Raw genomic sequence first — 26,611 nt, forward strand, 5'->3', positions numbered from 1 at the left:
GCGATGCTTTTCACGTTCTTACGAAAAATTGGGTAATTATTTTATCATTTCCTCAGTAGAGCAAACTTTTGCTGTAATTTATTATCTCTTCTTGCACAGGTGCGCAAAGGCAGACACCACAGTACACAAGAGCCTCCGAAGTACTTTCTTTGCGTACGAACTGACCCATTAATTGATTAATCGCGAACACCACATCTAGATCGCATGTTCGCATGGAACGATTAAACCTTATAACCTTTAGTCTTAAGCACTTCTGGAAGCAACAAGGAAAGCAAATTGAAATCAACCACCAGCTGATGGAACACTTAACTCGACAAGAACTCGTTCGGAATGTATAAAATCCAATCATCGACGAGAAACGCGCCAACCGGGGGAAAGCCAAGAAGCTCCACTTGTGGCCAAATTCGGCAGGGAAGTACACTCTTCCGGCGACGTACCCCAGAACTGATTTCAATTGCAAGAGACGAGTAAAATCACCCAGAAAAGGGCGGACGTTGATCGTGAAGAATTCGATTCAAACCGTCGGAGGCTAGAGCGTCGCTTTTAACGAACCGTGAAATTAAAGTTGATCGCTTCTGCTCCCGCGTGGTTACTACCCCAGGGTCTTGTGATTTTGATTTTTTTTTTTTTTTGGAGCGCATAAACGGCCCCAAAATCATCGTGCCGTATCGGATTCCCCCTCTCTCTCTCTCTGCGAGACGGCGGATTTTGATCAACCGAATAATTCGATTAGCATAAGATCAATCCGCGAGCAGGCGGGATACATCAGAGGCACTTTTCAACACTACCCTTGGGAGCGCAATCGATTTCCGCTGCCAGCTTTGAATGTGATGGACTGGTTGAGCTGCTCATCAAACAGTGATTGATTTATCAGGATTATAAACAAAATAATGTACCCCAATCGCAGCCCTCACAACAAAATGCCATTCAGCAAACAATCTTAATCACATTTTTATCGCCCTAATCGTGCTAATTATTCATAGCACAATACCGTGGACCCGCCCATCATTTTTAGATTAATAATGCTGCTTATCTAATCGGATCTTTTTTCTTTTTTTTTTATTGTTTACGTCGGGTTAAAGAGGTATAGCAAAATTGTAAGAGTTACACCTCGCTGCGGTGGGGGTTTAAATTCACAACATTACACAGCTTTAATCTCAACAGGAAGCACTGCTGACCGGCTACTGCTACTCTTCATACGCTCGCCTAGACACTGCTTTGCAGGTTGTCCACCGTTGGGTGCGAGACAAAAAAAAAACAAACACTCTAATTTATCTGCTGTTTTAAAATGCATGAGCAAAGCGCAGAAAAGGGGATAGTATAAATGCTGAATAAACTTAAAGCACGAATAAAGGTGGACGAGATTGACAGCAGCAGCCGAACAAAGAGAATGCTTTGCAGTGTTAAATAAAGACTGAATAATGCTTACTTTTAGCAAGAAAAACTGACCCAAAAATGCCATTATTTTCCCTCTATTATTACATCATCAACAAGGAAAATTGTCTCCAAAATTCCATTCCAGACCGCACCTTGGATCATAAAGTGCACATTACGTGGGGGGCTGGATTTTTTTTCAATTATCACTGCACTGTCATCGCAATTACTATCATCGACCCATTCGCACACGTTCACACGTTCTTATCTGTCGTCCCAACAGGCAGCATCATTTCCTGTCTCGAAAACGACACGGCCACGTTGAAGAGGACCTGCTCTCATCCATCCTTTCCTCCCCCCCAGTACGCTGTACCGTACGGAATAAAAAGAAGAAAACCCTTTTAAAGTGCATTTCCCCAGACAGTACCAGACGGGAATATCGATTCGTGACGACGGCCGCCCTGCCCTCCAACAGAGCTCGACGGGCACGATATGGTGTGTGTGTGTGTGTAGCAGAGCAGCCGAACTGGGTGTGGAAAAACGCAACCACCCACAGCCACATTCGTTGGAGACGGGAAAAGAAAAGCGCAAAATAAAAAAGAAAACCAAACTCCCCCCCAAACGGATGACCAAAATGTTGCAGATGAGTGGCCGTAGTTGTTTTTTCCAGCCCCAAAAAAGGCTTTAACTGGTTCACTTCCGCGTTTCCGGTTCCTTTTTGGTCCGAGGGTTCGTTGTCCAATGGCGTGTGTCTTTGCCGAGTGTGCGCGTGTGTGTGTGTGTGTGTGTGTTTCTTGCTACGACTTTTCTTCATTTCCATTTTGAGTGCTACCAAGTGGCGATGTGAATGCTGCCACCCTTAAAGTGTGCTCAAGTACTGCCACCTTCACTCTTCCCCTTTCATATATGCCTTTACAGTAACACGCTCATTTGTTGTGTTTCTTCTCTCTCTTTCTGTATTGTGCACCATATATAGAGAGAGAGGGAGAGAGAGCGTGATCGAGTTATGCTGTCAACGCGTTTGTTTCGTTTCATTACTACAGGTACGTCTCGTTGTCGTCGCCCAATCAACAATCAGCGAGCACAGTGGTTCAACTTGACGATTTTGTTTACACGGCAAGCAATTTGGTTTGTTGTGTTGTTTTTTTTTTGCAACGAGGAAAAACGCTTTTCCATGGCACCAACAGTCGCATCTAGTTACGTGCCCCGTTTTCGTCACGTTCGATTGACTACTTCCCTTCCCAGAGTATACTTGTGCAGTCGCAATCGTTCATTCACGCCAAACTGTCCATCGAATCGAATCGAGTCTATCTCCTTCCCGCCCTTCTCTCACTCCATTTAATCGGCCCCGATCGATCAGCACGTTATTTGTTCCACCGACCAGTGGTGATGGAAAATCCGGCACACGGCAGTTCGTGATGTTCGTGGCGTTCGAAAAGAAAAAAAAACTAAAACAAAAGCCACACTCCACAGACACAAAGACACACCGACCCGGCAAGAGGAGGTTTTGCTTGGAATGACTGCCACAAGCGGGAACCCCAGGAGCGACTCTCTTGACTTCTAGAACTCGCATTCTTCTACTTTTGAGACAGCCGGCAAACTGAAATCTAACCCCAATCGACGGTGGCGGAAGATTGGTCCACCCCGCCGGGCGACGGGGCCACATTATTGTATCATGTTTCATTCGATTTTTGCCCATAGCGGTATGTGTGTGTGTGTGTGTGCTGTTGTTGTTTTGTACTAGCGGTTCCTTCTCCCCACCACATCACATCTAAATCACAGCGAGGAAACGAAACGATTAATATAAAAAGCGATACCGAACACACTCGTCGTTACAAGTTTATTGCCATGTTCTATGAGTGTTTTTGTTTTCCTTCGATCGGAGCGTGCATTCAAGGTGAAAAACTATCTTTTCCCGCTGGAGGTCCTACCGCGCGACCATCATCGCCCGCCCGGTTGGTGGTAGAGCTTTTAATGGTTTTCCTTACCGTACAAACTGTGTTAAATAATACATTAATGTCGTGGTGTGTGCCGTGTTTACGGTAGTTTGAAATTAAATGGAGAAATTGTTTTTCGTTTTTTTTTTTCTTCGTTTGGCTACGTTTAGCATAAATAACGCCGATTAAAGTTTTATGTAGATCATTTGTACGATCATTTGGAGGATGTTGGTAGTGCAGCATTAATAGGAATAATGTTAGCATAATCTTTCCTATTAACAGTAACAAAGATAGGAAAGTGTAAAACCAAGAAATCAGCCTCAAATGAATGCCATACGATAAAGGTTAAATTTAACGAGCATAACTATCATAACCAAACACACAAAACAACCACTTCCACGAGTAATATGGTACAGCCGCACAGTATGCAAAGCTAAACAATACATAATTATGCAGCATTAAATTGTATCTTCGGCCTATGATTTCTTACCGAATGAGCAAAAACCGCACTCACCCGCTCCGGCCAGTTCCAATTCGCAGACAGTTTATACTATTTAAAACACACACTCACACACACGCACGACGTAGCCCAGTTTCGCTTTGGTGATTTACTTCGTTACGTTGAACTTGAATGTCTAGGTCTGGGGCATTGGCTGAGCAAGAGAAATGATCATACCCTGTGCTAACCGCTGTGCTGTGCCCCCAGCTGCTACACACTAATGGGCACCTTCGCGACCAATCGCGAAAACAATCCACCGTTCGATCAGCCCGAGCGGTCGAAGAAACGGTCAATTACACGCTTTTGCAGCGCTTCTCTTTTTCTCTCCAGGTCTCTCTATCTCTCTCTCTCTTTCCATCTCTATGTATTGGCCGCTCCAAAGCGTTATTAATTATGCGTTAGTAAACAGTGAACTTCTCCCCCCCATTAAAAGAGTGCGTGTAACGGAAGCAAAACAAAAGCTCACTTTACCGCATTTGCCTACAACTCTGCCAGCAATTTGAGTGGGTACAAAAACGAAACCCTTTCTCTTTGACTTTTGATTTTTTCTTTTCGATTCGGTTGGAATTTTGCATACGCCACCACCACCACACCACCCAGCTGGGCACACCATTGTTCCGATCGTTCCGTATCGATCATGGTCCGATGGGATCCAACTTTCCTTCGATTGGATACGAACTGTTTGCATACTATTATTATTATTATTATTATTATTATTATTATTATTATTATTATTATTATTATTATTAAGGGGTTTCTACTGCCTAGGTGGAAGAGAAGAGAAGAGAGAGGATGAACTAGTTCCCAACCTGATTTGTAACGCATGTTCGCTTCGGTTATTATTGTTTTCACTTTAAAGCTTCTCAGCTTCTGCACTGTTTTGTTGGTGCTCTTTTTGACAATCCCAAGTTCAGGAGTCTTCCACAAGCTTCGTTCTTTTTTGAAGATCTTGAGTGTGATCTGTTCTGTAAGAACTCAACGAGTTCTCAATCAGATATCTATGAGCAGTTCGCGATCACCTTTTATTGCAGTTCTACATTCATTCATTATCTCCAAAATGTCCTCCAAAGAGCATGTCTTCTTGATTGATTCTTGTAAGATACTCAAGAACTCATGATCTCCAAAATGTCCTTCCTAAACAGTTAATAAAAAGTCTGATTTACCGCTGCCCACCTACATCTCATCTCATTAAACATACAAACGGAGAACAATACAAATAAATTCCTCCATTCAAAGGTGACTCTCGAGAGTCACCTTCATTTGAACCCCTGCTCCATAAAAATAGATCAGACAACGGCAGATTGTGTGCCAAATTCTGGTACCTGGCTAACCATTAACCCAACAATCCACCCACCACACCAAAAAGCCACCTTCAATCGATCGTACATTCGGGCCATGCTTACGAAAGGGTGTTTCCTACTCCTCCAGCAAGTCGAACGTTTCCTCCACCTTAGCATAAAACCCGATTGCGACGCACCGAACGAACCAAACCCATCCAGCGCCTCCATCTATGGTGCGACAATCTGGGGGCCCCGGGTACACTGGGTCGTCCAAAGCCCACGCACCCTCACAGACACCCCAGATGCTGCGCGGACAGCGCAACAGAGTTGACGCAAGCTGGAATCTGACGAGTAAGTTTCCTAAGAAACTCAAAGACCCGAAGTAGAGATGCCGATTCTGCAAAAGTGCCGTAAGGATGGACGTGGTCATTTGAAGACAAGAGCCCAAGAATGTACTCTTACCCATACTACTCTTCGTTTGCCCTCCCCACTTGCACACCAGACATTGTAGTTAACGTTTCAAACTTTCTGTCAATTTTGCTAGCTCCGACAGCAAATCGATCATTAGGGGAAGAGAAACACAGCAGTACGGTATTGCACACAATCCGATTTTTGCCGATCTTCCACATCTTTACCCACCCCGCTGTTTGGTCGTCTCACCTCGCTAGAGATGGTAATTAAGCCCACAGACCTCACCGCAACCAACCACTTGTGGGACGAACAGACCGGGGAAGAAAACAACATGTAAAGTAATTAACTTAGAACCACAACACACGCTACCTCTTCTTGGTCCGCTTTGCTTGCGGCGCCCGTGCAAATATGTATCAACGCTCTTTAGGCGGTGCCGTACTGGAATCTAGTTCTTCTTGTTGTTTCGCCCTCTTCTCCCAACGTGATCATCATCAAACGAAATCACTTAAAATGCAGAAAAGGGGCCGCGCGCGCCCGCGTGTGCAAAGGCCGCCAACAGACAGCCGGTTAGAGAGGCGGTGGCAGATTGCATGTGTAAAATCACCTAACTTTGAAACGTTAATGAATGAATAAATCCAAGAATGAGTAAAGCGTGAAGCGTGGCTTGCGCAAAAAAAAACCCGAAAAGAAGCTGCCCACTCAAACAGGAACGCAAAAGAAGAAGGAGGAAGTATAGTGAGCAACACACACACACAAAGCGATCGTTCAACGATCGCCAGTAATAATCTCAGGTTGTTTTCTTATGATGCCTCCCCCGTCTACCCATCTCTATTGCATATGGCTCGCCCTCTGGTTGCATTCTGCTGCTCATAGTTTCAGCTCCATTGGCCCACGGAATGGAACAAAACTCCAGCGGCAACGAGTAGTGCATCCCCCATTCGCGGTGCGGTGGGTTATTGTTTTACTGCATGCAATCATTGGTTGGAGATGCAGTTCTTCGCCATGCAATCGTCTGTGGCCAACGACCAGCACCATTTGCTGCTGCTGCTGCTGCTGCACTGCCAATTATCGGACATCGGTTCACTGGACGGACGCAATCATCAAGCAGCGTGTCGAGAGATCAGGAACTTGGGAGGGCAGATAAGTAAGTTTACCGGCCGGCCGAGTACGGCTGAGTAACGGAGGTAGACTGAGTGGTTTTTTGGTATGTGGCGTATTGCAAATGATAATTTCATCGGAAGCATTATACATTTCTTTGCTTATATTAGCTTGTAATGCTTCTTACAGTTTCAAATCTGAGTATCGTCCACCAAATGGCAACTGAGATACTAAGATGTTGCTAGATACTAAGATCTTGTGAAATCCCCAAAAAGCTAGAAGATCCTGGTGAAATTACATACTTACACACTTTATCATCATTCTATGCATGTTGAACATATCTCTCTTGTTGAAAGATCATAGGAACAAGATCCTATATGTGATAGAATTGAGTTTAAATAACGAGGAATGGAAGAATTCTAGCCAAGGTAATCCAATTCCTGATATAAGCATATAGATCTTTTAGTTTAATTCCAGAGAAGTAGTAGTATAAGAGGAGCATCTTGATGACACAACACTTAGTGCTGATAGTTGTTGAGCCAAAATCTGAACTAATCCTATCTAACCCAAACCAAATACTGATAAAATAACAAAGAATCTTTGAGTATGAGTCCCTATTAAGAAGATCGACAAACAAGATGTCCAGAAAGATATCTCCAAAAAAGAAGGAAGTTGTGTCTCATAACTAAAATGCTTTAAGCCACATGCCTGTAGCCACATTGGAACCAACAACAAAAGCTCTGTTTCTAGCATTTTTTTTTTTATGAAATCTCCCTGAAGAATAGCCGACATCTAGAGGGAATTCACGATGTTTTTCACCCAATCAACAGAAAAGACATAAAAATTAGGTTTAATTAGGAATTGTACCAGATACACAGTCCAGTGTCTCACAGATATCTTATAGCATTTGTAATTATAATCAAACCAATATATCGGTCACCTTATTAAATGTCTTACATCTAGCCTACAAATGGTTATTTCATCCACGAATGACAACCCAAAGACCCACTATTTAAGCTTAACATTTGAAATTCCGATACGTCTGATAAATAATTCGATAAACCTCTGAAACATCTTTGCACCTTCCCTTACAGATATATCCATGTTATCTCCCCCAAACACTGTTGGAAACAGCTCAGCAACAAACCCCTTGCAGATGATAGCCCAAAATTCACACTCGACAGATTCGCGTCCCCAACCATCTTCACCGAGGGGGACGGACAAGGCAAAAAAGCGCAGCTCAGCGATCAATTTTGCACGGCCCGTACACCCACCGGCCCCAATCGCAAATTGCATCCCATTTCACGTCACTTTGCTGGTTAAGCGCATCCGGTGGAAAACTATCTCCAGTGCTCGATTTTTTCCTTCTCCCGATCGTTCGAACGTAACATACGTACGTAGGAATTGCGATATGACAACAACCAAAACAGCAAGACGAGCCAAATATATTATCTTTCTTTCTCTCTCTCTCTATTACATTGTCTTAGGGAGGTTTAGGGAGGAAAAAGCATCTAACATGACGCTGGGTGGTTTGCTGCACGGTAGCAATTCCAGTGCGCAAACCCACACACACTCTGTGGACAATCGCATCAGGACGAATATCTAATCGTCGTCACCCAGCGGGCGACACCGATGTGTGCGCAACTGTAAAATAAGCGACTTACCCACTAATGTGGCTAGACGAGCCTATTAAAGGCACTTTTGGCGTGGCACACAACACAGAAAACGGCGAATAAAAAAACCCTCCCGACTAAGCGGTATCAGTGTTTCTATAAAGTCTGAGCCGCTCATCCGCCGAGTGAAATTGCACCAATTTGCCAATTTCTTTATGGCGGGCTGGTTCCGGCATCGTTCCGCACTCGCGTACTTCACACACTTTTTTTTTGTTCGCTCTCCCATTGCGCTATACGATTCCACCTAACAACCTTTCGCTAATACTTGTGAGCGGCCCGCGGAGCGCACTGTAATCAAACACATTCGCGGTGATTGATGTTTGAAAGGAGTAGCGGCGTGGTTTTCGCAATGAAATAACGTTTGAGAGTAAGAGGACAACAAAATCAAACGTTCAACCTTATGGGCACATCTTAAATTAGCCATGGGTAATAAAACAATTGGCGGGAAACAACATTCCCGGTAGACTGTTTTAAAACAACGGACAAATGATCCACGCCTCTTCACGTTTGCCACTTTTCACACCACACACAGGTCGGTGAAAGATATATTGCAATGACTGAATTCATTCCTAGACTAGCTGATGAAGCATAAACATATTCAGCATCAAAATGTCTGCGAAGCATTGCTTTTAAGCTTTTAAACAAATACTTTTGTGTCAAAACAAACACCAGAGATCGTCTTTTCACGCACCTGTCCCGGGGTAAAGGTAAATCCAACCGGCCGGCGAATGACGAGGCAAATACTCCCCGATCAATCTGGCCTTCTTGCCTCCTTTCGAAGCGATCAATCCACCGCTTCACACAACTCAACCTTCCCCGGACGATGATCATACCACCACCATCAGCTAATTTCCTTTGACCCGCTTTCTTCGATAAGCGATCCCTCCTGTCCATCGTGCTGCTGCTCATCAACTCCGACTAATGAGCAATGAGTGGAAGTGTAGCTCAGCTCTGTTGCTTCTACTGTTCCTACGAGTGTTGCTGTAATCATTCCCATTAGCTGGGAGCCAGTTTTCACCCGCTGATGATGCATGAAATTGACATGCGGGGAAACGCCCGAAGGAGCGTACAAACACACCACACACTCAAGGACTCCTAATTCCAAAGGACCCCAGTAGTGTTGTGCGTACATTCGCCGAGTTCCCCATTATGGGTGAGATTTATGCAGACATTCCATGGGGTGGGACACGTGCTTGCCGGTGGAAAGTGCACCGGTTTTACATCGGTTAAGAAAGGGGAAAGAGAGTCGCTTTTTATTGCCCTCAACGAGAGGGAGCGCTGGGAAGACTGAGACCCTTACAATACAATGTCCGGGTGCAGGTGTTGGACGCTATTGTAGTTGCACGCGTCCAGTGAAGCGTTAATGGCCGTTCTCTCGAAATGGACAGTCTGATTAGGTTGTTTTCCTATTTTGGGAAACACAACTCGTCGAAGGAGAAGGAGAAGGTGGTTCTGGCGTTAAATACCTTCCTAACTGTAACTGTACTGCGTACAGAGATGCATTACGCAGCAAAGAAAGGAATGTGTTGCTTGGCGATTGTGACGATACAATAGATCAAGACAATTAATAACACGGTACATAGATATGGAAGGCTTGGGAGATACTAGACAGTTCTCTATAAGGAGTTGAAGAATCATCAGGCACTCATCAATATTAGACATGAATTACATTCATGAGAGTGACTGGACTGGACATACAAAATCTACAATATCTTCTTAGCTTAACTCTCGTTCAAGTTAAACCAACTCCAAATTAGTGCCAAAGTCACACTCGATAACTTCAACAAAATACACTTCAACGTGTGATTTACGGCCAGATCGAGAAGATGGATAAAGTCAGTGGAGCTTTATAACTCTTCTCCGTCGATCTTTAGCGCTCTCGTCTGATTCTTAAACGTTGCCTTTTAAAATGCACCATTATACCAACTTCCTGTACCTCTTCTCCTCCGGTGCTACCTTCCTTATCATCCCTGTGCAATCTAGCGTTGAAGTTTAGAAGAAATATTACTGCAAAATAGACTCCACACCGTCCAGCCCGTACCCGTTCCATTTACTTCCCGCGCGTGTTATTTTGCCTTCTTCGTGCACCAAACACATTACGCGATAGGGTGCACCAGAAACCAACAAAAACAACACCTTCACACACACACACACACTCGCCACTAAAAGCAATAGCTGTAACAGAGGCATGAAAATTCATTCGTTCTTACAGGCCCGTATTGCAACCATAGCCATATTGCTGCATAAACAATGTCGTTTCGTTTCTCACCTCCTAATCCCGGAGCGTCTCCGGTTCCTCCGGCAAGGGAAGCCGAGCACACAATAGCGGTAAATGCATAATTTGTCCATCATTTATGAAATCATCTCGCTCTCGCACGGCAAACCCTTCCCCTCTCTTAAAACCCAGGTCTGCGTCTGCGTTACATCGCTGCAGCTGTGGAAAGAATCAAAACTCAGCATCTTTCCCTGGTGCCGGCATTAAAGTGGCATTTCATGGTACCGAGCGGGTCCCCATTCCAGACCTGTCACCATTCCTCATCTTCTCTGCAAACACACGCACATACACACGCGCGCAACCACACGCTCCCACCGTTGGCCTTGAGATGCAGTGGGCCCAAAGCGGGAAGTGTGTTTTGCTGGTGTGTCGCGTGTCGGCCAACCCTCCAAACATCGGAACGGCTATGGCCATCCGCGGCACCAGAACTGGGACACGACTCGTTCGTAAAGAACCAGTTCAGTAAAGTGCTCACCAAACAGTGCCAAACATATGTGCGCAACATACACACACACACACAGGCGGCATAAATGTGCATCGGGAATTAAATGCACTCAATCAACGTTCCGGTTGGGCTCAAAGAAATTGTGTAGCAACGTCTTTTATGTGGAACCTCTGTGAGGTTCAACTGGTTTTTCTTTTAGACTTCTTCAATTTCTAATGCGTCCTCCCAGTTCGTGTAAGACCGTATTCGAAGCCGCTTCGTTTCGAGCGATTTTTTAACGTGCGCGCGTGATCTTCACTCTGCCGACATTTCCCAGATCGGCTTTCACGGTTATGGATTATTACTGCCATATCGTTACGAAAAGGGGTAAACGGCTAAACGAGACGAGGCTTTTGGAATCGTGTTTCCATCATTGAGAGCTGCACAATAAAGATCGTTTGTAATAATGATGATGGTGATGATGCTGGTTCACGAACCAATCACATCAATTGGAATAGCCGTTTTAAGAACATTCGAATGGCCATGATTACAAGCTGCGGATTATGTATCCTTTTCTTTTGGGACGGAATGTAAATGCGTTGCTCCTAAGTGGAGTTCCATTCCCATGCCGGAGGATGTGAATCAGCTTCGACATAAATAATTTCCAATCAACAGAAGCCCACTTCTTCTAGAGCTTCTTCACCAAGTTTTTTGAACCAAATTGAATAACATCTCAATCTTGGCATGGATTATTACTGCATCACAATCATGCTCTAATTGGTTTCTCGGCTGTGCTGTCGAATAAAGTCACACCCAAAAACCTTATCCATGATGTTAATCTAGAAGAATTGTGATGCAATACGCCCTCTCCTTCCCATTCCGATTCCGATCCAGACAAGCGTTCTGTTTGTCTGGATTGTGTCTTAGCCCTCCGGCCTTAAGTATGCCATCGCGTCATTGCCAGAATGTTGGTGTGCTGACCTAAAAATACAAACGTACACAAATCCATTAATTCCCGCGTGGATTCCTGCTTCACTCCTGGCGTATACGCAACAGCAGCTTACGCCATGCTGCTGTCATTTACGCTTATTACAAGTATTACCGGCTGCGAGCGCAGACACACACACACACTCGTAAGTAGAAACACCTCGAAGGTCAAGGCAAATTTTTGCACAAAAAGATAAAATCGCTTGGAGTTCCTTCCTATTTCCCTGCCTCTGTGCGAGTTCCAACTGCGAGAAAGAACGGCATTTCGGCACGTGGAATGGAAATGGGCGCAAAAAAAAGCATCAGCGCGTCCGCGTGAGGGTAACTCCCGCTGGAAGCCAGTCCCGGGCGATGTAAAACTGGTTCCGGACCAAGCCGGAGCCGGTTTTTTTGGTTCGGCTTTTTTGAGGTTAAGGCTCCCGGCCGCTTTGGTTGGCGTTTCGATTGACTGCGTTTTGCTGCGGACATCAAAATTGATAGAGGCGGACACCACCACCAGGCCCCAAACCTGAATAAACATCACAGACACATGTCGGTTGGTTTGGCGAAAAAGAGAAAGGCCTCCGGGCGACCCGCAATCGGAGTCTGACTCAACCGTTTTTTTTGTTTCACTTTGAAAATAGTTCTTGATCGATTGCGCTAAAACGATTTAACGGAGAGAGAGAGAGAGATTAAACACAACACACACAGCACAGTTACAAAACGGTCGAGTCGTTGTTGCTTCTCTTTATGTGGGCGAAGGGGCGATCGTAACGAGTAAAACGGTGCAACGTGCCAAAAGTCATTTCCTTCTTTTCCCTTTTCCTTTTTCGGTGCAAAAGAAAATTGATCATTGATCACCAACCCTTGTGTACTTACACACACACACACGCTCTTCTCCCAACTTCGATGGGATTGTTTGTGGCGACCACGTTCCGTCGAGCGGAACGATTGTTTCCTTCAATTTCGGTTTGACTGTAGATCAGCGGCGGCTGTTAGAGAGATGTTGGGATGTTTTGCGATCGATCAAATCTTTTCACTAAACTGCTTCCAGGCGCACACACACACTCTCTCGCGGGTATGAACAGAAAACACTCAATACACGGTTAAAATCTGCAGGCCCATTTTTCGAAATGGACGCGGACAAGCTCAGCCGGCCTACTCTTCAAAATTGCATTTCGTTTTTTTTTCGATGAACAACACACACACTCACTCACACACACACAAGTGCACCAAATTCACTTTTCAGCCTGTTGCTTAGTAGGCCCTGGGACAGCGAGTAAAAAAGGAAATTGGGAATTAAAGGGAGGAAAAAACGGGAGCAACAAGCAATGCAAAAAGGGAAACAGGGGGTGGGGTAATGAATTTCTCAATGGTTGGGGCGGTGGGTGGAAAGCTTCACCGAATCTGTTTTCCAATTGATTATTTTTGCAACCGCCCCCCACCCCTCCCCCCGCCGGGTAAAAGTGGGAGAAACTTGGTGCGATTTTGTTGCACGCTACCACCGTTTAGTGAAAGGGAGCAGCAACCGGAAGAAAAGTTGGAAAAAGGGAAAAAAGAAAAATGTCTTGAAAACTCCCCCTTTGGGCTGGGGGCTTACTTTGAGCGGCTCTGTTCCGTCCCAGCGATCGAAATATGCAACCAATTTGCATACGATTTATGAAATTGGTCTTTCAAAAGATTGGCGGGAAGGTGGAAGGAGTGATGTTTGCAAGACTTTTCCTTTTTTTTCTTCTTCTTCTTTTCTGTGTGGGCATCTTCGTCTTAAAACGATTGTTTCATTCACTGCTCGATTGCAAATGACCTGCTCGGTGTGTGCGTGTGAGTGTACGCGCTTCAAACGCCGCCGCGCAATACAATCGTCGTCGCCTGTGCTTGCGTAAAGCGCGTGTGTCTTGACACTGGCGCTTTTTCACCACCCCCACCCCCCACCCACAACACCCATGACCCTGAGAACGCATCGCCGAATGAATTTTCCCGAACCGCACCACCGTGTCGGAAAATGACATCACTCCGCTGTGTGCCGCTGAAATCTTGCTTCTCGCTTGCGCTATGGCAACGGGTGGTGCGCACTACCACCACCTCTCAATCACGTTGATCCACTGCTCGATTGCAACAGCTGCAATCGGGCAGCAGAGGCCTGTCCGGTCAAGGAGAGTCGGAAGAAGCCGGTGGTCTTATCGAATATCTATGAATCATCAAATAGGGCTGAAGAAGGAACTTTCTTGCAAGAGGGTGGCCATTTTTCCAGGAGGATTTTTCCCCCTTTTACCGACGCAAACTCGTGTGCGTCATATCGGGAGCAGCATTCTTGCTTTTATTTGTACCCTTTCTCTCTCTATCTTTGGGTTTTCTTTTCACTTTAGTCACAACAAAGGGTGATTGGAAATATTTCATTGCACCAAACGCAGGGACAGGACACACACACACACGCGCACAGGGCTTTTCGTTTTCCACACTCCAAACACCAACCAAACACACAAACTGGGGGAGGTTCGTTCCTACGCATTTTCATTCTATTCCACTCTCACTCTGTTCCTCCTGCCGAGGGTGACGCACATACACACACACACATAGCCTACTACTTGTGCATTGAGGAAAACTGTGCCCACATACGACGACGACGACGACGCTCGCACACACAATCACAATCAGTCCGTTGGCAAAGGGTGTCGCCTCCCCTGCCGAGCCAGCCCGAGATGTGACAATCAAAGCCGGTTGTGTTCCCCGTTTTGCTGCAATAAAAGGACCTGGCTGCTTTGTATCGAACGTACATTCCTGCACCGACGTCATCCACGAAGAAGAGATTCTTTTCACCTTCAACACATGTGGTTTTTTTTATCTACTGTTTCTGCCCTTTCTTCGCAAGCAAGTTCTATTGCGTGTCTGCCGGGAGTTGCCGTCTGGGAGTACAGGGCAAACCCATTTGTCTCCACAAACACTTTTTCCTCTTCCTCAACACCAGCGCACTTTTCTTGCCACACCTGTCCACCCCGCCGCCTCGCACCAGCTCGCTCTACACCGGACGCATTAATTATCAAACCAAAATAAACGCGAAAAACGGCTTACATTCACCAAAACAACAAGATACCAGCACAAACAGTTGCTTCGGACTCTTTTCGGAGAGTTTTTTTCAGCTACAATACACGCACAGACACACACACATACACACAGAGACAGCCCAGACGATGGTCGGGCGCACGTCCACCCTCGATGCGTGCTGGAACAATAATAGAGAGAGAAAAAAGCATACACAAGCGCCGTACCTAGCTGACAGCTTCCACTTGACAGCTCCGATCCCGTCGCTTCCCTTCTTTTCCAAAGTTTTTCTCGGCCGCCCTTCACGCCCTTTCACGCAACAACACATCCAAACCCCAAAACAACTTGTAACGCACCCGCAGCGGGAAAGAGATGACTTCGGATAGATAACGCCTTCTTTGTTTCTTTCCCCTCTATTGGTTTTTCCTATGTAGCATTTTCTTATTCGAATTCCCAATCACTGGAAATGTTGGACGAAAGTACGAAAAGAATTATGATAATAATAAGTAAAATAAACATATTTAAAATAAATCATTCTGGAATCATCATATTTTGTATAAATTTCACTGCATACACACATTTCTTGTAGCATTTCGTAGCGTTACCAACCCTGAATCACCCGTTACGCACCTACTCAACCATCCAGCACTGTCCGTCAGCCCAGCTGTCAACGGCCCCCCGTTCCCGAAGTAAACAAACCCGCTGTCAAACGAAAAGCCAGAAAGCTCGCAGCGCGCTGCTAAATTGCACCCAAAACGTAAACAGAGAAATTTCTTGCCCGGGAAAATGTTTCCCACCCTGCTGTATGGCCGCTGTGTGCGCTTGAATTGGAAATCGGTTGTGTTTTTAATGATGTCGCTAATCCTTTCACACATTCGCATCACCCAGTCGTGTGAGTAGTATTGCCCAGTGAACCATTTGCAGCTCAGCCGCTGAACTGTCGTTCTCATTTCTCGTTTCATTTTACCCCACAAAGCAGCCGTTAATTCCAACAATCCTGAGGTTACTGTAAGTATAAAATATTCCTTTTAACTAAACACCCCCAAATAATGCTTATTTTTGCCCTTTTAGCCCACCAAGCTCGAAAAAATCAGCTCCGACACGGACCGATCGGCTGTAACCATCAACTCGAGTGTATGTACATGCAACAAAATCTCTGCTTATTCACTCTGTTCAACAACAAACGCATCCCCTTTTGCAGTCGAAATCATCCTCCGACACTAGCCACTGCCCGAACGATACGCTCTGCACCGATCTGCCCAACTCCTGCCTGCAGTGCACGTACAACCCGCAGTGTGTGTACGGGGCGGAGATTAACGTGACCTGCGTGCCGAAAACGAACGTGCTGTGTCACGCGGACAAGCTGAAGACGGCGGCCCAGAACGAGATCAGGCGCACGATGGTGTGCCGGTACTGCTACCAGACGGAGCGCTGGGAGCACGGCTGCGAGCAGAAGGGTGGCTGCAACTCGATCGACTCGCAGTACAAAACCAACTGCACCGTGCACCCGGAGCTGCTGTGCATGGGCCATCGCACCTTCATGAAGAAGATCCCGTGCAACTGGACGCAGGGCTACCGGTGGTCGACCACACTCATCCTGAGCATCACGATCGGCGGGTTCGGGGCGGACCGGTTCTTCCTCGGCCACTGGCAGGAGGGCATCGGGAAGCTGTTCAGCTTCGGCGGGTTGGGCGTGTGGACGCTGATCGATGTGCTGCTCATCTCGCTGCACTACCTCGGCCCGGCCGATGGTTCACTGTACATCTGAGAGAATAGTAGCAGCAGCAGCGGATGCAACCAGTAGAAGCAATAATTGTGATACATCAGTGGTGTTAGTATTAAACACACACACACACACGCTAAGGAAGGATTAAAATTTTACGATTTTTTTATTGATTTTTTCTGGGTTTTACAAGTTTCGACATTGTTTCCGTGTCTTCTGCTCCAAAACACGCTGCTCTCTTCGCTTCTTCGCAGCTTTACACGTTCCAGACCGAGTGAGTGTCGCGGCCGCGGCTTCGAACAACCCGCACAGAGGCGCGCGCGTGTGGTACACACGGTGGCATCACTTCCCGCCAAGGAAACCAGTTGTTCCCAGTGGGGGGACTAGAGGATACACACCAGCCAGTACACACAAACACCACCTTGCACACGGTCTGCTCCAGGCCGCGGCACGCACGCACGCACGCACGTGGTCCAATGAAACGTAATCGTCATCTTGCGCGATGTTTTATGCATTTTAGAAGATGTTGTTAAATGACGTTCAAAAGAAAATGTTGATGTGTTGTTTAAACACAATCGCCTCTCGGGTTCTTTTCTGTTGTTCCTTTCTCTCTCCTAGCTAGCTTTCGGGGTCTCATTTGATGTTCAATTTGTCTCTCTCTCTCTGTCTCTCTCTCTCTCTACTGAATCTTAGTTCCTCCATGGGTTGTGTTCCTCCACTACCGCGTGCCGTATATGTGTATGCTGTGTCGCTGTTGTTCTCTTTAGAGTTATGTTGTATCAATCGTTCACACTACTGTTTTCATTGCTTAAACATTAATAATAATGCGCTTCTTGCGTTTCATTTCATATTTTAAGAGGATGCGTTGATCCTTATAGCTTGTATGTGTAATTGTTGTTTTGCTTCATCGATTTGGTAGCGCTCGTAATTGTTTCTTTGCATACCGATTTTTTTTAACTCCACCACCTGCGCGTCTCGTTCTAAAAAAAAACAACGAGGTGGATTTTGTTAGCTGTGTTCTTCTACAGTCGCGTTCAACATACTACATTGCATATTGTTTTATATGTTTTACATGCTGTTTTTTTATGAATATTCCATAGTACTTTGCTGTTCTCATGTTATCATTAAATGTCGCCGTTCTTCACTAGATCTTTCTCTTCTTATCTTTCTTGTTGTTGCGGGTACTTGTCGCACACAGGCAAACTGGCCCCTTTTGCCTTCCTTCCTTTGCTTGGCATATTAAAGTCCAATCCTTGTCCATTACTACCTTGTTTCATTTTCCTTCTTGCTTACTTCTTTCTTTTTCTCTCGCTCCTTTTATTACACCTCTAGTACAGGTATTGTTCTTCTATGTATGTGTGTTTTTTTGCTTGGGTTTTCCTTATTTAAGGTTGGATTTTGCTTTCTTATTTATTTCTTCATTATTTTTTGAAATATAGTAGAGTTGTTTTGTTTTGCATTTTGTTGTATGCAGTTTTTCTTGCTTTCCTTGTTCTCTCTCCGTGTTGCTTCGTTTCTTATTTGCTTATGTTGTTTAACTCTTGTTATCGGTTGACTAAATATATGTGTATGTTTTTTCTTAGTTTCATTTCTGTTTCAAATTGATAGTTTAATATAAAGAAGAGGGGGAAAATGCACACACACACACACACTCGCACACTTTCTGATGACAAACCGATGTTTTGTGTTTAACGCTACATACAGAATGCTGCGCGCTGTGTGCCTGCTGTGTGAGAATCTATTGTAATGCAATCGTTTAAATGTGTGTTGCTGATTTTTTTTCCTGTTATTTCAAATTCAAATAATACCACGCTTCTTTTTCGGCTTTTCACACTCGTTTTGCTTTCTAAGAGTGGCAGCAGCTCAAGCAGTGGGTTTTTTCTTCTTTTTAATAGGGTTGCTATACACTGCTTTCAATTTCACTCCTCTTTTCCTCTAATACCAGCACACGCTTACAGACAATAAGATGTGTATTTTGGCTGTATGAATAACTTGCAATCCTTGTTACTTGTGTGTTTTTTCTTACTAAATTTCTTATGTATGCCCATATTCCTCGGTCTTGAACTTTCACACATGCACATAATTCATCAAAATCGAGGAAATAGTATGGTAAAACAGGAAAAACACAAACCTTATCTAGTTTCTAATAAAATTTGCCTCACGCGCTTGGGTTCCCAGTGTACCTGAGGAGAACGAAGAACAGGGCTCCCCTATTTGTTGGTCGTACTGTCCTGCCCTCCCCCGACTGTTCGACTGGCTGTTCCATGCGCCAACGGAACTACTCACGTGTATGCGGGCGCTCGGTTTGTGGCTCGGTTGAATTTGGACCTTAAAAATCCCCGAAACCAGGAGCGCACAGGTACCGCCACCACACAACACGCGATACGATCGAAAGACCCCGCCGCAGCCACGTATGCTGCTGTGTTTAATGCTAAAAATATCCTCTCGCCGTTCCACGACGCACGGGCACACACGCAAGATATGGGGGGGGGGGGGGGGGGGGGTTCGAGCAATGGCTGTCTATTTTCGAACCGAGAACGAGCGCGCGCGCGCGCTCTCATGCTCACGCCGCCTACTGTTCCTTCGTATAGAAATGCCTGATTAGCCACGTTTGTTCGGAGTCTCAATACCAGCCGGGAGACAGTAGCAGCATCAGCAGCTCTATCATCATCATCATCATCTTCCCTCTCGATACACCGTCGAATATGATAGCTGCGTGTGAGACAGCATACAGAGGGGCTATGTGGTATGTAGTGCGCTATTATAATAAAACAAACACTACAAACTGATTTTAAAAGCAATAGAATCCAATTAAACACCTTTTTCTTTGTACGATCTTAAGCTTAAGGTAAGGATGTAGCGCTATCTAAAAATGGTTTCAAAGCCGGGCCCGGATTGCTGGGGGGAAAAGGCAAAGGGGAAATGATTAAAAAAAAGCCGGTCACAACACAATCGGGAGGAAAATCAAAACATCGCACAAACTGGGTGTTGTGGGTTGAGCGGAAGGCAAGACAAGAGGCAAAATGGACAAAATGCAAATCAGCAACCGTTAATGAAAACAATTCCCGGCGCGCTTATCACGCACTGCTCCGGAAGAGAAAATGGCGACAGCCACAACACAACACGTGATCGCACGTGCGTGTGCGCGCGCGCCGCTTGCTTGGATCTTCTTTTTTTTCATCGCCTTCTTGTCCATTCACCACCGATGCGCTTCCGGCTACTCTCCCACAGCCTACTAACTGTCCATTTGCGGATTTTTACCATCTCTGAGGTTCTCGAGTGGTAACGTTCTCTTCCCCTCAGCCCCAGTTTCAGTTACTTCTGTTCTGTGTTGTTTTCCTTACTTCAACTAACGCAATTTCTACACAACCAAAGCCAAACAGCCTCAAACCGAGTGAGTGGTGCAAATGTTTCCAGCACAACTTCTAAGTTTTCTCATTTCATCATTTAGTGCTAATGGTAGTGTGTAATAATTGCTAACCTAACCTTCACACGCCGCACGCACGAGGCTGAAACGATGGTTGGCTGTACACCTAGAATGGGGTTTCTTCTTGCGCCAAGCGGCTCGTTTTTGGTTCCCTTCTCGAGCACATTTTTAGTTGCAATTTTCCATTCCAACCTCGTCACGCTTGATGGGGTGTGCGTGTGTGGTGGTTGGTTGCTGCTAGTTGCCACTCGGCTTTGCTGCTCGCCTCTACCTTTTCCACGTGCACACACTTTTCCTTGCACATACTAGAGAGGGTGTTATGTTATTTTAACTTCAAACCAAACCAACTAACAATATAAAATGGATCAATTGTTATTTGCAACACTCAAACGCACTCGCATCTTTTTTTCTGGTTAATATAGCTCTCTTTTTGCGATTTTACGTTATTACTTGACGGACGCGCACAACACGGACACACACACGTGGTGATGGTAAGTGCATTCCATGCGTACTAGATTATAATTCATGCTTAAATCGTGTTCATGTATGTTCCTGCAATCCCGTCTTGCTGCTCTTCGCAATTGTAGAGCCTTCCTCTTTACCGGCCGTTCAAAATTCCAGGAAGGAACGTATTTCCACATGGGTTAAAAACATTGTATTCCTAAAAAAGCAATCCTAAATTTGTTTAAAAACTCATTTTCAAGCGGCTGAACCAACTGAACCGATTTATGTATGGTTATATGTGTGGTTTTTTTTTAGTATCGAAACAGTTCCCAGTTGCAAGCCGTTGCCATGTGTGCATAATGCAAAATGCAAGCGATATTTACCGTGTTGGTAATATTAAGGAAATAACAACACAAGATTGTTCTCCTTCCACAGTCACACATCACAACAACACCTGAACCGAGTTCCATTTTCTGCACTGGTTTTACGCTGCTTCTAACCCTAACACTGCCATTTTTAACCCGGCATTACTCTTAAGCCTTGATTTTAATCTTCAACTTCTTTTAATATGCCGCATATCGAACGATCGATCATTCCTCGTACGAAGCCGCTGTCTTGATCGGATGGCTTGATATCTTCGTACACAGGGCTCCATCGGTACACACCTGTGCGCTACCACTTTTTGCTTTGCTGGGGAAGGAGATGCTGTTTGCTTACAGGCAGTGTGTTCCGCCATCAGCCAAACACCTACAAACACACACACACGCGCAACGGGTCATGTATCGATCGTCCTCCATCTAGCAAGGATCTTTCGCTATGGAAGGAGACGACGCACGTGTGTGCCCCCTTAAAAAAACACGTGGCGATATTCTTATTGGATTTTAAGCAGGCAGCGGATGATGATGGTCATTTCCTTGACGGGTGGCTTTGCATCCCAGGGATCTTACGAAAGGGTCATTGTTGTACAAAGGAATAGTGAAGATAGACTCTGGGCCCCGAGAAAGAGGTGCTCAAACGAGGGCATTTTTAGTTAAATCTTACTATCCCTGCTCCTAACTCTGTACCTCCGTGCGATGTTTTTAAACCAATTAAACTCTATTTATTACTCATATGTGTTCCGTACTTCCAATTTGGGTCATGGGCTCCCCCGGCGGGTGTGAAAGCCCCCTTCCCATAGTTTAGCCTGTTTACGTTTGGTTGTTTGTAAACGATTATGTGCAATGGTGTCTGTATGGGTGTGTTTGTATGGTTAAAATTATTAAATCTTCTTTTTTTTATTATTTTATATCTCCTTTCGTCTGGTTTTCATCCATTTCTCCGCGTCTTTTGTTTCCTTACTCTTCTGTTTCTGCTTCTGCTTCTACTGTGTCCTACCATGTAGTCCTATCGAACATTCTATTATTCATCATGCACCGAGAGAGCGGGACCACCGAAGGGAGTGGGCGCGCGATTAGATAGTGATGGTCGCTCGCGCACACGCACGCAGTGTCTTAGCTAGCTTGCGCGATGATCGAATCGGAGGAGGCGGCGATTGTGCGGCGGTCGGTCGTATCTTCGAGACCGCCTGCTTCTGTTCTGCTTGCTTCTTTGCTTAACATATTTATGCTCGCTTTGCTCTAACGATGTTCGCTAGTATGCTTCTTCTTCATATGCCTACTAACATACACACACACACACAATACAATAGGCGCGGTAGTGGAACAAGTTCTCAGTTGGAACGCACGGGTTGTTGGTTCTTATGCTGGAGGGGGTGGTGTACTTACGCAATTCTTTTCCATGCTGGGGTGTCGGTGCTGTTTCCTTCAACACCCAAAATTCCTTCCCGTTGACGGGGGATGATTCACGGAGACGGAGAGAGATAGATGTTCCTCGGTGCATGTTGGTTGGCCCGCCCGCACGATGTTTGCGCCGGAATGGTGTACGCGGTGTGCGCGGTGCCTCCGCCCGAGAGCGGCTCTACGCATACAGGATGCGCGCAGGTCTTGGTGATGATTAAGTGATGGGGGGGGTGGAGGAGGTGGGGGGTAAGATGGCCGCCACCTTACGCCGAGCTCTCGGTGGTCGTGTTCTGCACGGCACTGTTGTTGCCACCGGCATCGTTGCGCGGGCGCTGCGGGTTGCGGCCACGGCGCGGGAACCGTCCGCGTCCACCGGAGCCGCGGCCCTGCATGCCACCGCCCCGGCGCGGTGCCATCTGCTCCTGGCCGCCGCCGTTCTGCTGGTAGTCGGCCTGGTAGTCCGGCCGGTAGCCACCGCGGCGCGGTCCGGGCGGGCCGCCCATGCCGCCGCCGCGTCCACCGCTGCGATAGTTGCGGCGGAAGAAGCGACGCGGGCCGCCACCGCCGCGACCACCCTGACCGCGCATGCCCCCATTGTCGTCCATCATGTTCTGGTCCATCTGGCCGTTGTCGCCCATCACCATGTCGCGGCGTGGACCGCGCGGTGCCGGGCGGGAGTAGTACGACTGGGCGTACCCGCCACGTCCACGGGGACGGTAGCGGCGCGGTTGCTGCTGCTGCTGTTGCTGCTGCTTCACGGACTGCTGCTGCTGCTGCTGGGGCTGATGCTGCTGCTGTTGCTGCTGGTGTTGCTGCTGCTGCGGCTGCTGCTGCATCTGGCCGTCACCGTTCTGCTGCTGCCCGTCGCCCTGACCGCCCTCGAGCTGACCGTCCTTGCTGCGGGTTTGGCCCGGCCGGCGCTGGCCCCGCTTCTGCCACCAGTGGCGGAAGCCGCGCCGCTTCTCCGCCGCGTACTGGCTGCCCTTCACCGGCTCGCCCTGCGGCCCGGTCACGTTGGCCGCCTCGTTGCCCTTCTCGCCGATCACCACGTCGAACTCGACCTGCTCGCCGTCGCCGACCGACCGGACCGCCTTCTTTGGGTTGTTGCGCGCGATCGCCGACTGGTGCACGAACACGTCCTCCTGCGTGTCGCCCCGGTTGATGAAACCGTAGCCGCTCTTCACGTTGAACCATTTCACCACGCCGGTCACCTTCGTCGCAATCACCTCCTTCTGGGTCTGGGCGGGTGCGGCGGCGGCAGCGGTAGGGGAGCCTGCAGCGGCGCCCGGCTTCTGACCGGCATCCTGTTCCGGCGGGGAGGCGGGCTGTGACTGTGCCGGCTGGTCACCGGCAACCGTTTGTTGCGGCTGTTGCTGCTGTGCGGCCGGTTGCTGCTGCTGAGGTGCTGGCGCTTGCTGCTGCTGCTGCTGCGGCTGCTGCTGCTCAACGCTGGTCTGCTGCTGCTGGTCAGCCATGTTGCAAAGGAAACGTTCTAGAGCTTACCCCCTTTGCTGCACTGCTGCGTTAATGGCGGCGCGACAATCGACACGAGGGCGACGGATCGGATGGAAAGATGGCCACGCGGAAACTGCGAACCAAAACTTTTCCTGCGAGCTGCCGCAAGGGTGTTACACGCGATGATGGCGGAGATGAAGGTGGAGGTGGTGGTGGTGGTGGTGATGTTCTATAACCTGCACGCACACCGCTGCTCGGGGAAGAATTTTCGCTGGAGACACGGTAATGCTCGGATCTTATGAGCGCGATTCCACTGGGCCTGTGATTTTAACCTGCTGCTGCTGCTGCTGCTGCTACGATGTAGAGTTGAACGCGGTAGTCATACTACGTGGGAGCGAGCGTTTTTTTTTTGGATGGTGAAAATTCCAACGTTTTTCAGTTCGCCATCAAGAAGAGAAGCACATCACATTTCTTTTTTCGGCTGAAACAAGGTTGCTAGATCACGGGATGCGCCCGGCCGTCGGGGGAAAATGCAGCCAAACGTCAGTGCGGCGCATCTGACAGCTGGACAGTGGGACAGTGCCGCAACCGGCAACCACGTGTTTTTATTTGCTTGGGAAAACATTCCAATTGTGTTTCTTTTTCGACCGCTGTCTACATTGTACATGTACTGTTTCTTGTGAAAATACCTAATTACACGCAAATAATAGACATTCTGTTAAATCAGAAGAGATGCTAACTGCATGAGGAATTACCAAAATGAACGAAATCTTCTCGAATGATCTGGCTGAGTCAGGAAACTCGATTGTTTCTACAAGCATCGAAACTAAATTCACAAAAATTACAAACAACACATTTTGCTCATGATAATGGAAAGCCAATCTGCAGTTCGAGAAAAAAAAGTTCAGAAGAATTCATTACATGATATTATGCCGGAATTCGTAACGAGACCATCACCTCTGCACTCCTGTCAACTTGGTGTCTATACATCTTGAAGTTTCTCAGGAAAAGATATCACAATTCTGTGAAGTCGGCTTTCAAAAGTCCCGGTTTCCGTTTAATCTCCTTCGTCGGTTTTTGCTTTCTCCCTTTTTAGTCGGTCAGAGCTATCTACAACGGTAGCACAATGGCATGGACTAGATGAACTCATGTTCCAGATAGAAATCGATCCACATCCGGTCGTGAGAGCCCAATTTTAAACACAACGACGAAATTCAACCAATATTTTCGGACGCATTAAATCCACTTTCCGCTCGGCAGTTCCTTTCATTTCTGGAATCAGTTTTTGTATGATTTTATTTATCTCTCTGTTCTGATCGGTTGCGTATAGTATTAGCGCATGTTTCTTATTCATTTTCCTTTCTCTTTTCTCCGCCGTTCTGTTTATCCGTATTATCTCTGCATTGCTCGCGGAGCGAATTAAGCTATCCCAATGTTTATTCTAATTCCGGCGATCGGTGCAGAGTTTTCGCACTTCCGCCTCACTCGTACTCGTTCTCTCGTGACACCGGGTGAGGGGGTGGTACGTACTACACTTTTCTGTTTTGATTTCAACGCAATGTACAACACACCTTACATGTACAGTAATGCTTCTTCTCTCACTTTTGATCAGCTTTATGCTTCCAGTTACTGCTGCTTGATTTTGTGTATATTTTCCTTTTTATTTTTATTACTCTCTTTCTCTCTTGCATTTCATCCTTCTTAAGGGGGTTCGCTCGTTTTTTTTCTGTACTATTTTACATAGATGCGTTTTGTTCGCGCAGCTCGTTTGCCCTTTCCCTTACATACGCAACACCGCACACGGAGCGGTCCTGGGGCGTTGCATACTTTGATTAGTAGTCAACAGAGAACCCAGGGAAAGTAGGTAGAGAGAGAGAGATAGTACATGCTACGTAGGTTTAGGTAGGTAGGTAAGAGGCTTTCTCGACCTCACGCGGGCGCCCGCATTTTGTTTTCGCCACTAAAGGGATAGAGGGATTATTGTTATAAATTAAACATTACAACATATTACTATTATATATTATCACACAAATGTTTTTCTTCTTCTTCTTCTTCTTCTTCCTCCTTTTGTCCAGTAACCGATTTGCTCTGATCTCGCCGCTAATATGTTTTGTTTTGTGCGGCACACGGTCGCTTCTCTCTGCTTTTGCCCTCGGGCGGCGGCTGTTTCGATTACTTTACTTATTATAATCTTCTGCACACTTCTGCAAGCACTTTCAATCAGAGTGCTGTGTGTGTGTGTATTAGAGCTGCACTTTAGCTGCAATTGTTTGTGGGAAACGCTCACACATTAGACACTTTTTTTCTCATTATGTTGAGGGTGGGTGGTGGTGGTACCTTGCCAAGGTATGTAAAACTAACCGAAATGAATAACAGTTTCCATGTTGTTAATTTTCTTCATCACAGGGGTCTCTCATCCAACTAAATCATAATGCAATAAAATTTTGAAATGGCTCGTTTTTGTTCATTTCTGTTTGCTCTAAATGTACGACTGAAAACGAAGCAGTACAAATGCTGCGCAAAACAATTTGGGGGAAACAATTATAGTACGTTATAACGTTTTAGTACCTAAAAATAGACCCTTTTTGATACCTGTTCATGTTTAGTACAAATAAAAACAACAGCTCATTAAAAAGGAGACGCAAAAATGAAAGCTTAAATAAAGTATACACCTCTCTACTGAGACGCGTTCAAAACTGTTACATATTGATAAAAGCATTTGAAGTAATAAAGCTTGTAATACAATTGTACGATGTTTTCGTTTTTTTTTTACATAAATTACATATTTAAAACCCCCAAAAGGGATTG

The 26,611-nt window shown here is 46.3% G+C and overlaps 3 protein-coding genes across 15 annotated transcripts in view; 1 reads left to right on the forward strand and 2 right to left on the reverse strand.

Annotated features, from left to right (window-relative positions):
• Positions 1–16,837, reverse strand: part of LOC121594688 (WD repeat-containing protein 47) — a 66,542-nt gene extending 49,705 nt beyond the window's left edge. For 3 of the 13 annotated variants that reach the window (XM_041918279.1, XM_041918280.1, XM_041918267.1), the window contains exons 1-2: positions 15,007–15,183; positions 12,817–13,204 (exon numbers count right to left, since the gene is read on the reverse strand). The gene's annotated coding sequence lies outside the window, so the exon portion shown is untranslated. Of the gene's footprint in view, positions 1–6,245; positions 6,257–11,970; positions 11,990–12,816; positions 13,205–14,264; positions 14,379–14,409; positions 14,619–15,006; positions 15,184–15,203; positions 15,307–16,822 lie in introns of those variants that run through there. The other 10 variants (XM_041918271.1, XM_041918268.1, XM_041918269.1 and 7 more) reach the window with 10 other exon arrangements.
• LOC121594690 (TM2 domain-containing protein almondex) lies at positions 15,690–17,680 on the forward strand. The gene is made up of 4 exons (XM_041918284.1): positions 15,690–15,868; positions 15,956–15,984; positions 16,048–16,110; positions 16,178–17,680. Exons 1-4 carry the CDS (start codon positions 15,763–15,765, stop codon positions 16,742–16,744), a joined length of 765 nt encoding a protein of 254 aa, XP_041774218.1. The 5' UTR covers positions 15,690–15,762; the 3' UTR covers positions 16,745–17,680.
• LOC121594689 (Y-box-binding protein 1) lies at positions 16,847–24,321 on the reverse strand. The gene has a single exon (XM_041918283.1). The coding sequence runs from the start codon at positions 23,821–23,823 to the stop codon at positions 22,612–22,614; it is 1,212 nt and encodes a 403-aa protein (XP_041774217.1). The 5' UTR covers positions 23,824–24,321; the 3' UTR covers positions 16,847–22,611.
• Between the last annotated feature and the right edge of the window lie 2,290 nt (positions 24,322–26,611).

Source organism: Anopheles merus, chromosome 2L (genome assembly GCF_017562075.2).
Source record: "Anopheles merus strain MAF chromosome 2L, AmerM5.1, whole genome shotgun sequence".
Classification (NCBI taxonomy): Eukaryota; Metazoa; Arthropoda; class Insecta; order Diptera; family Culicidae; genus Anopheles; species Anopheles merus.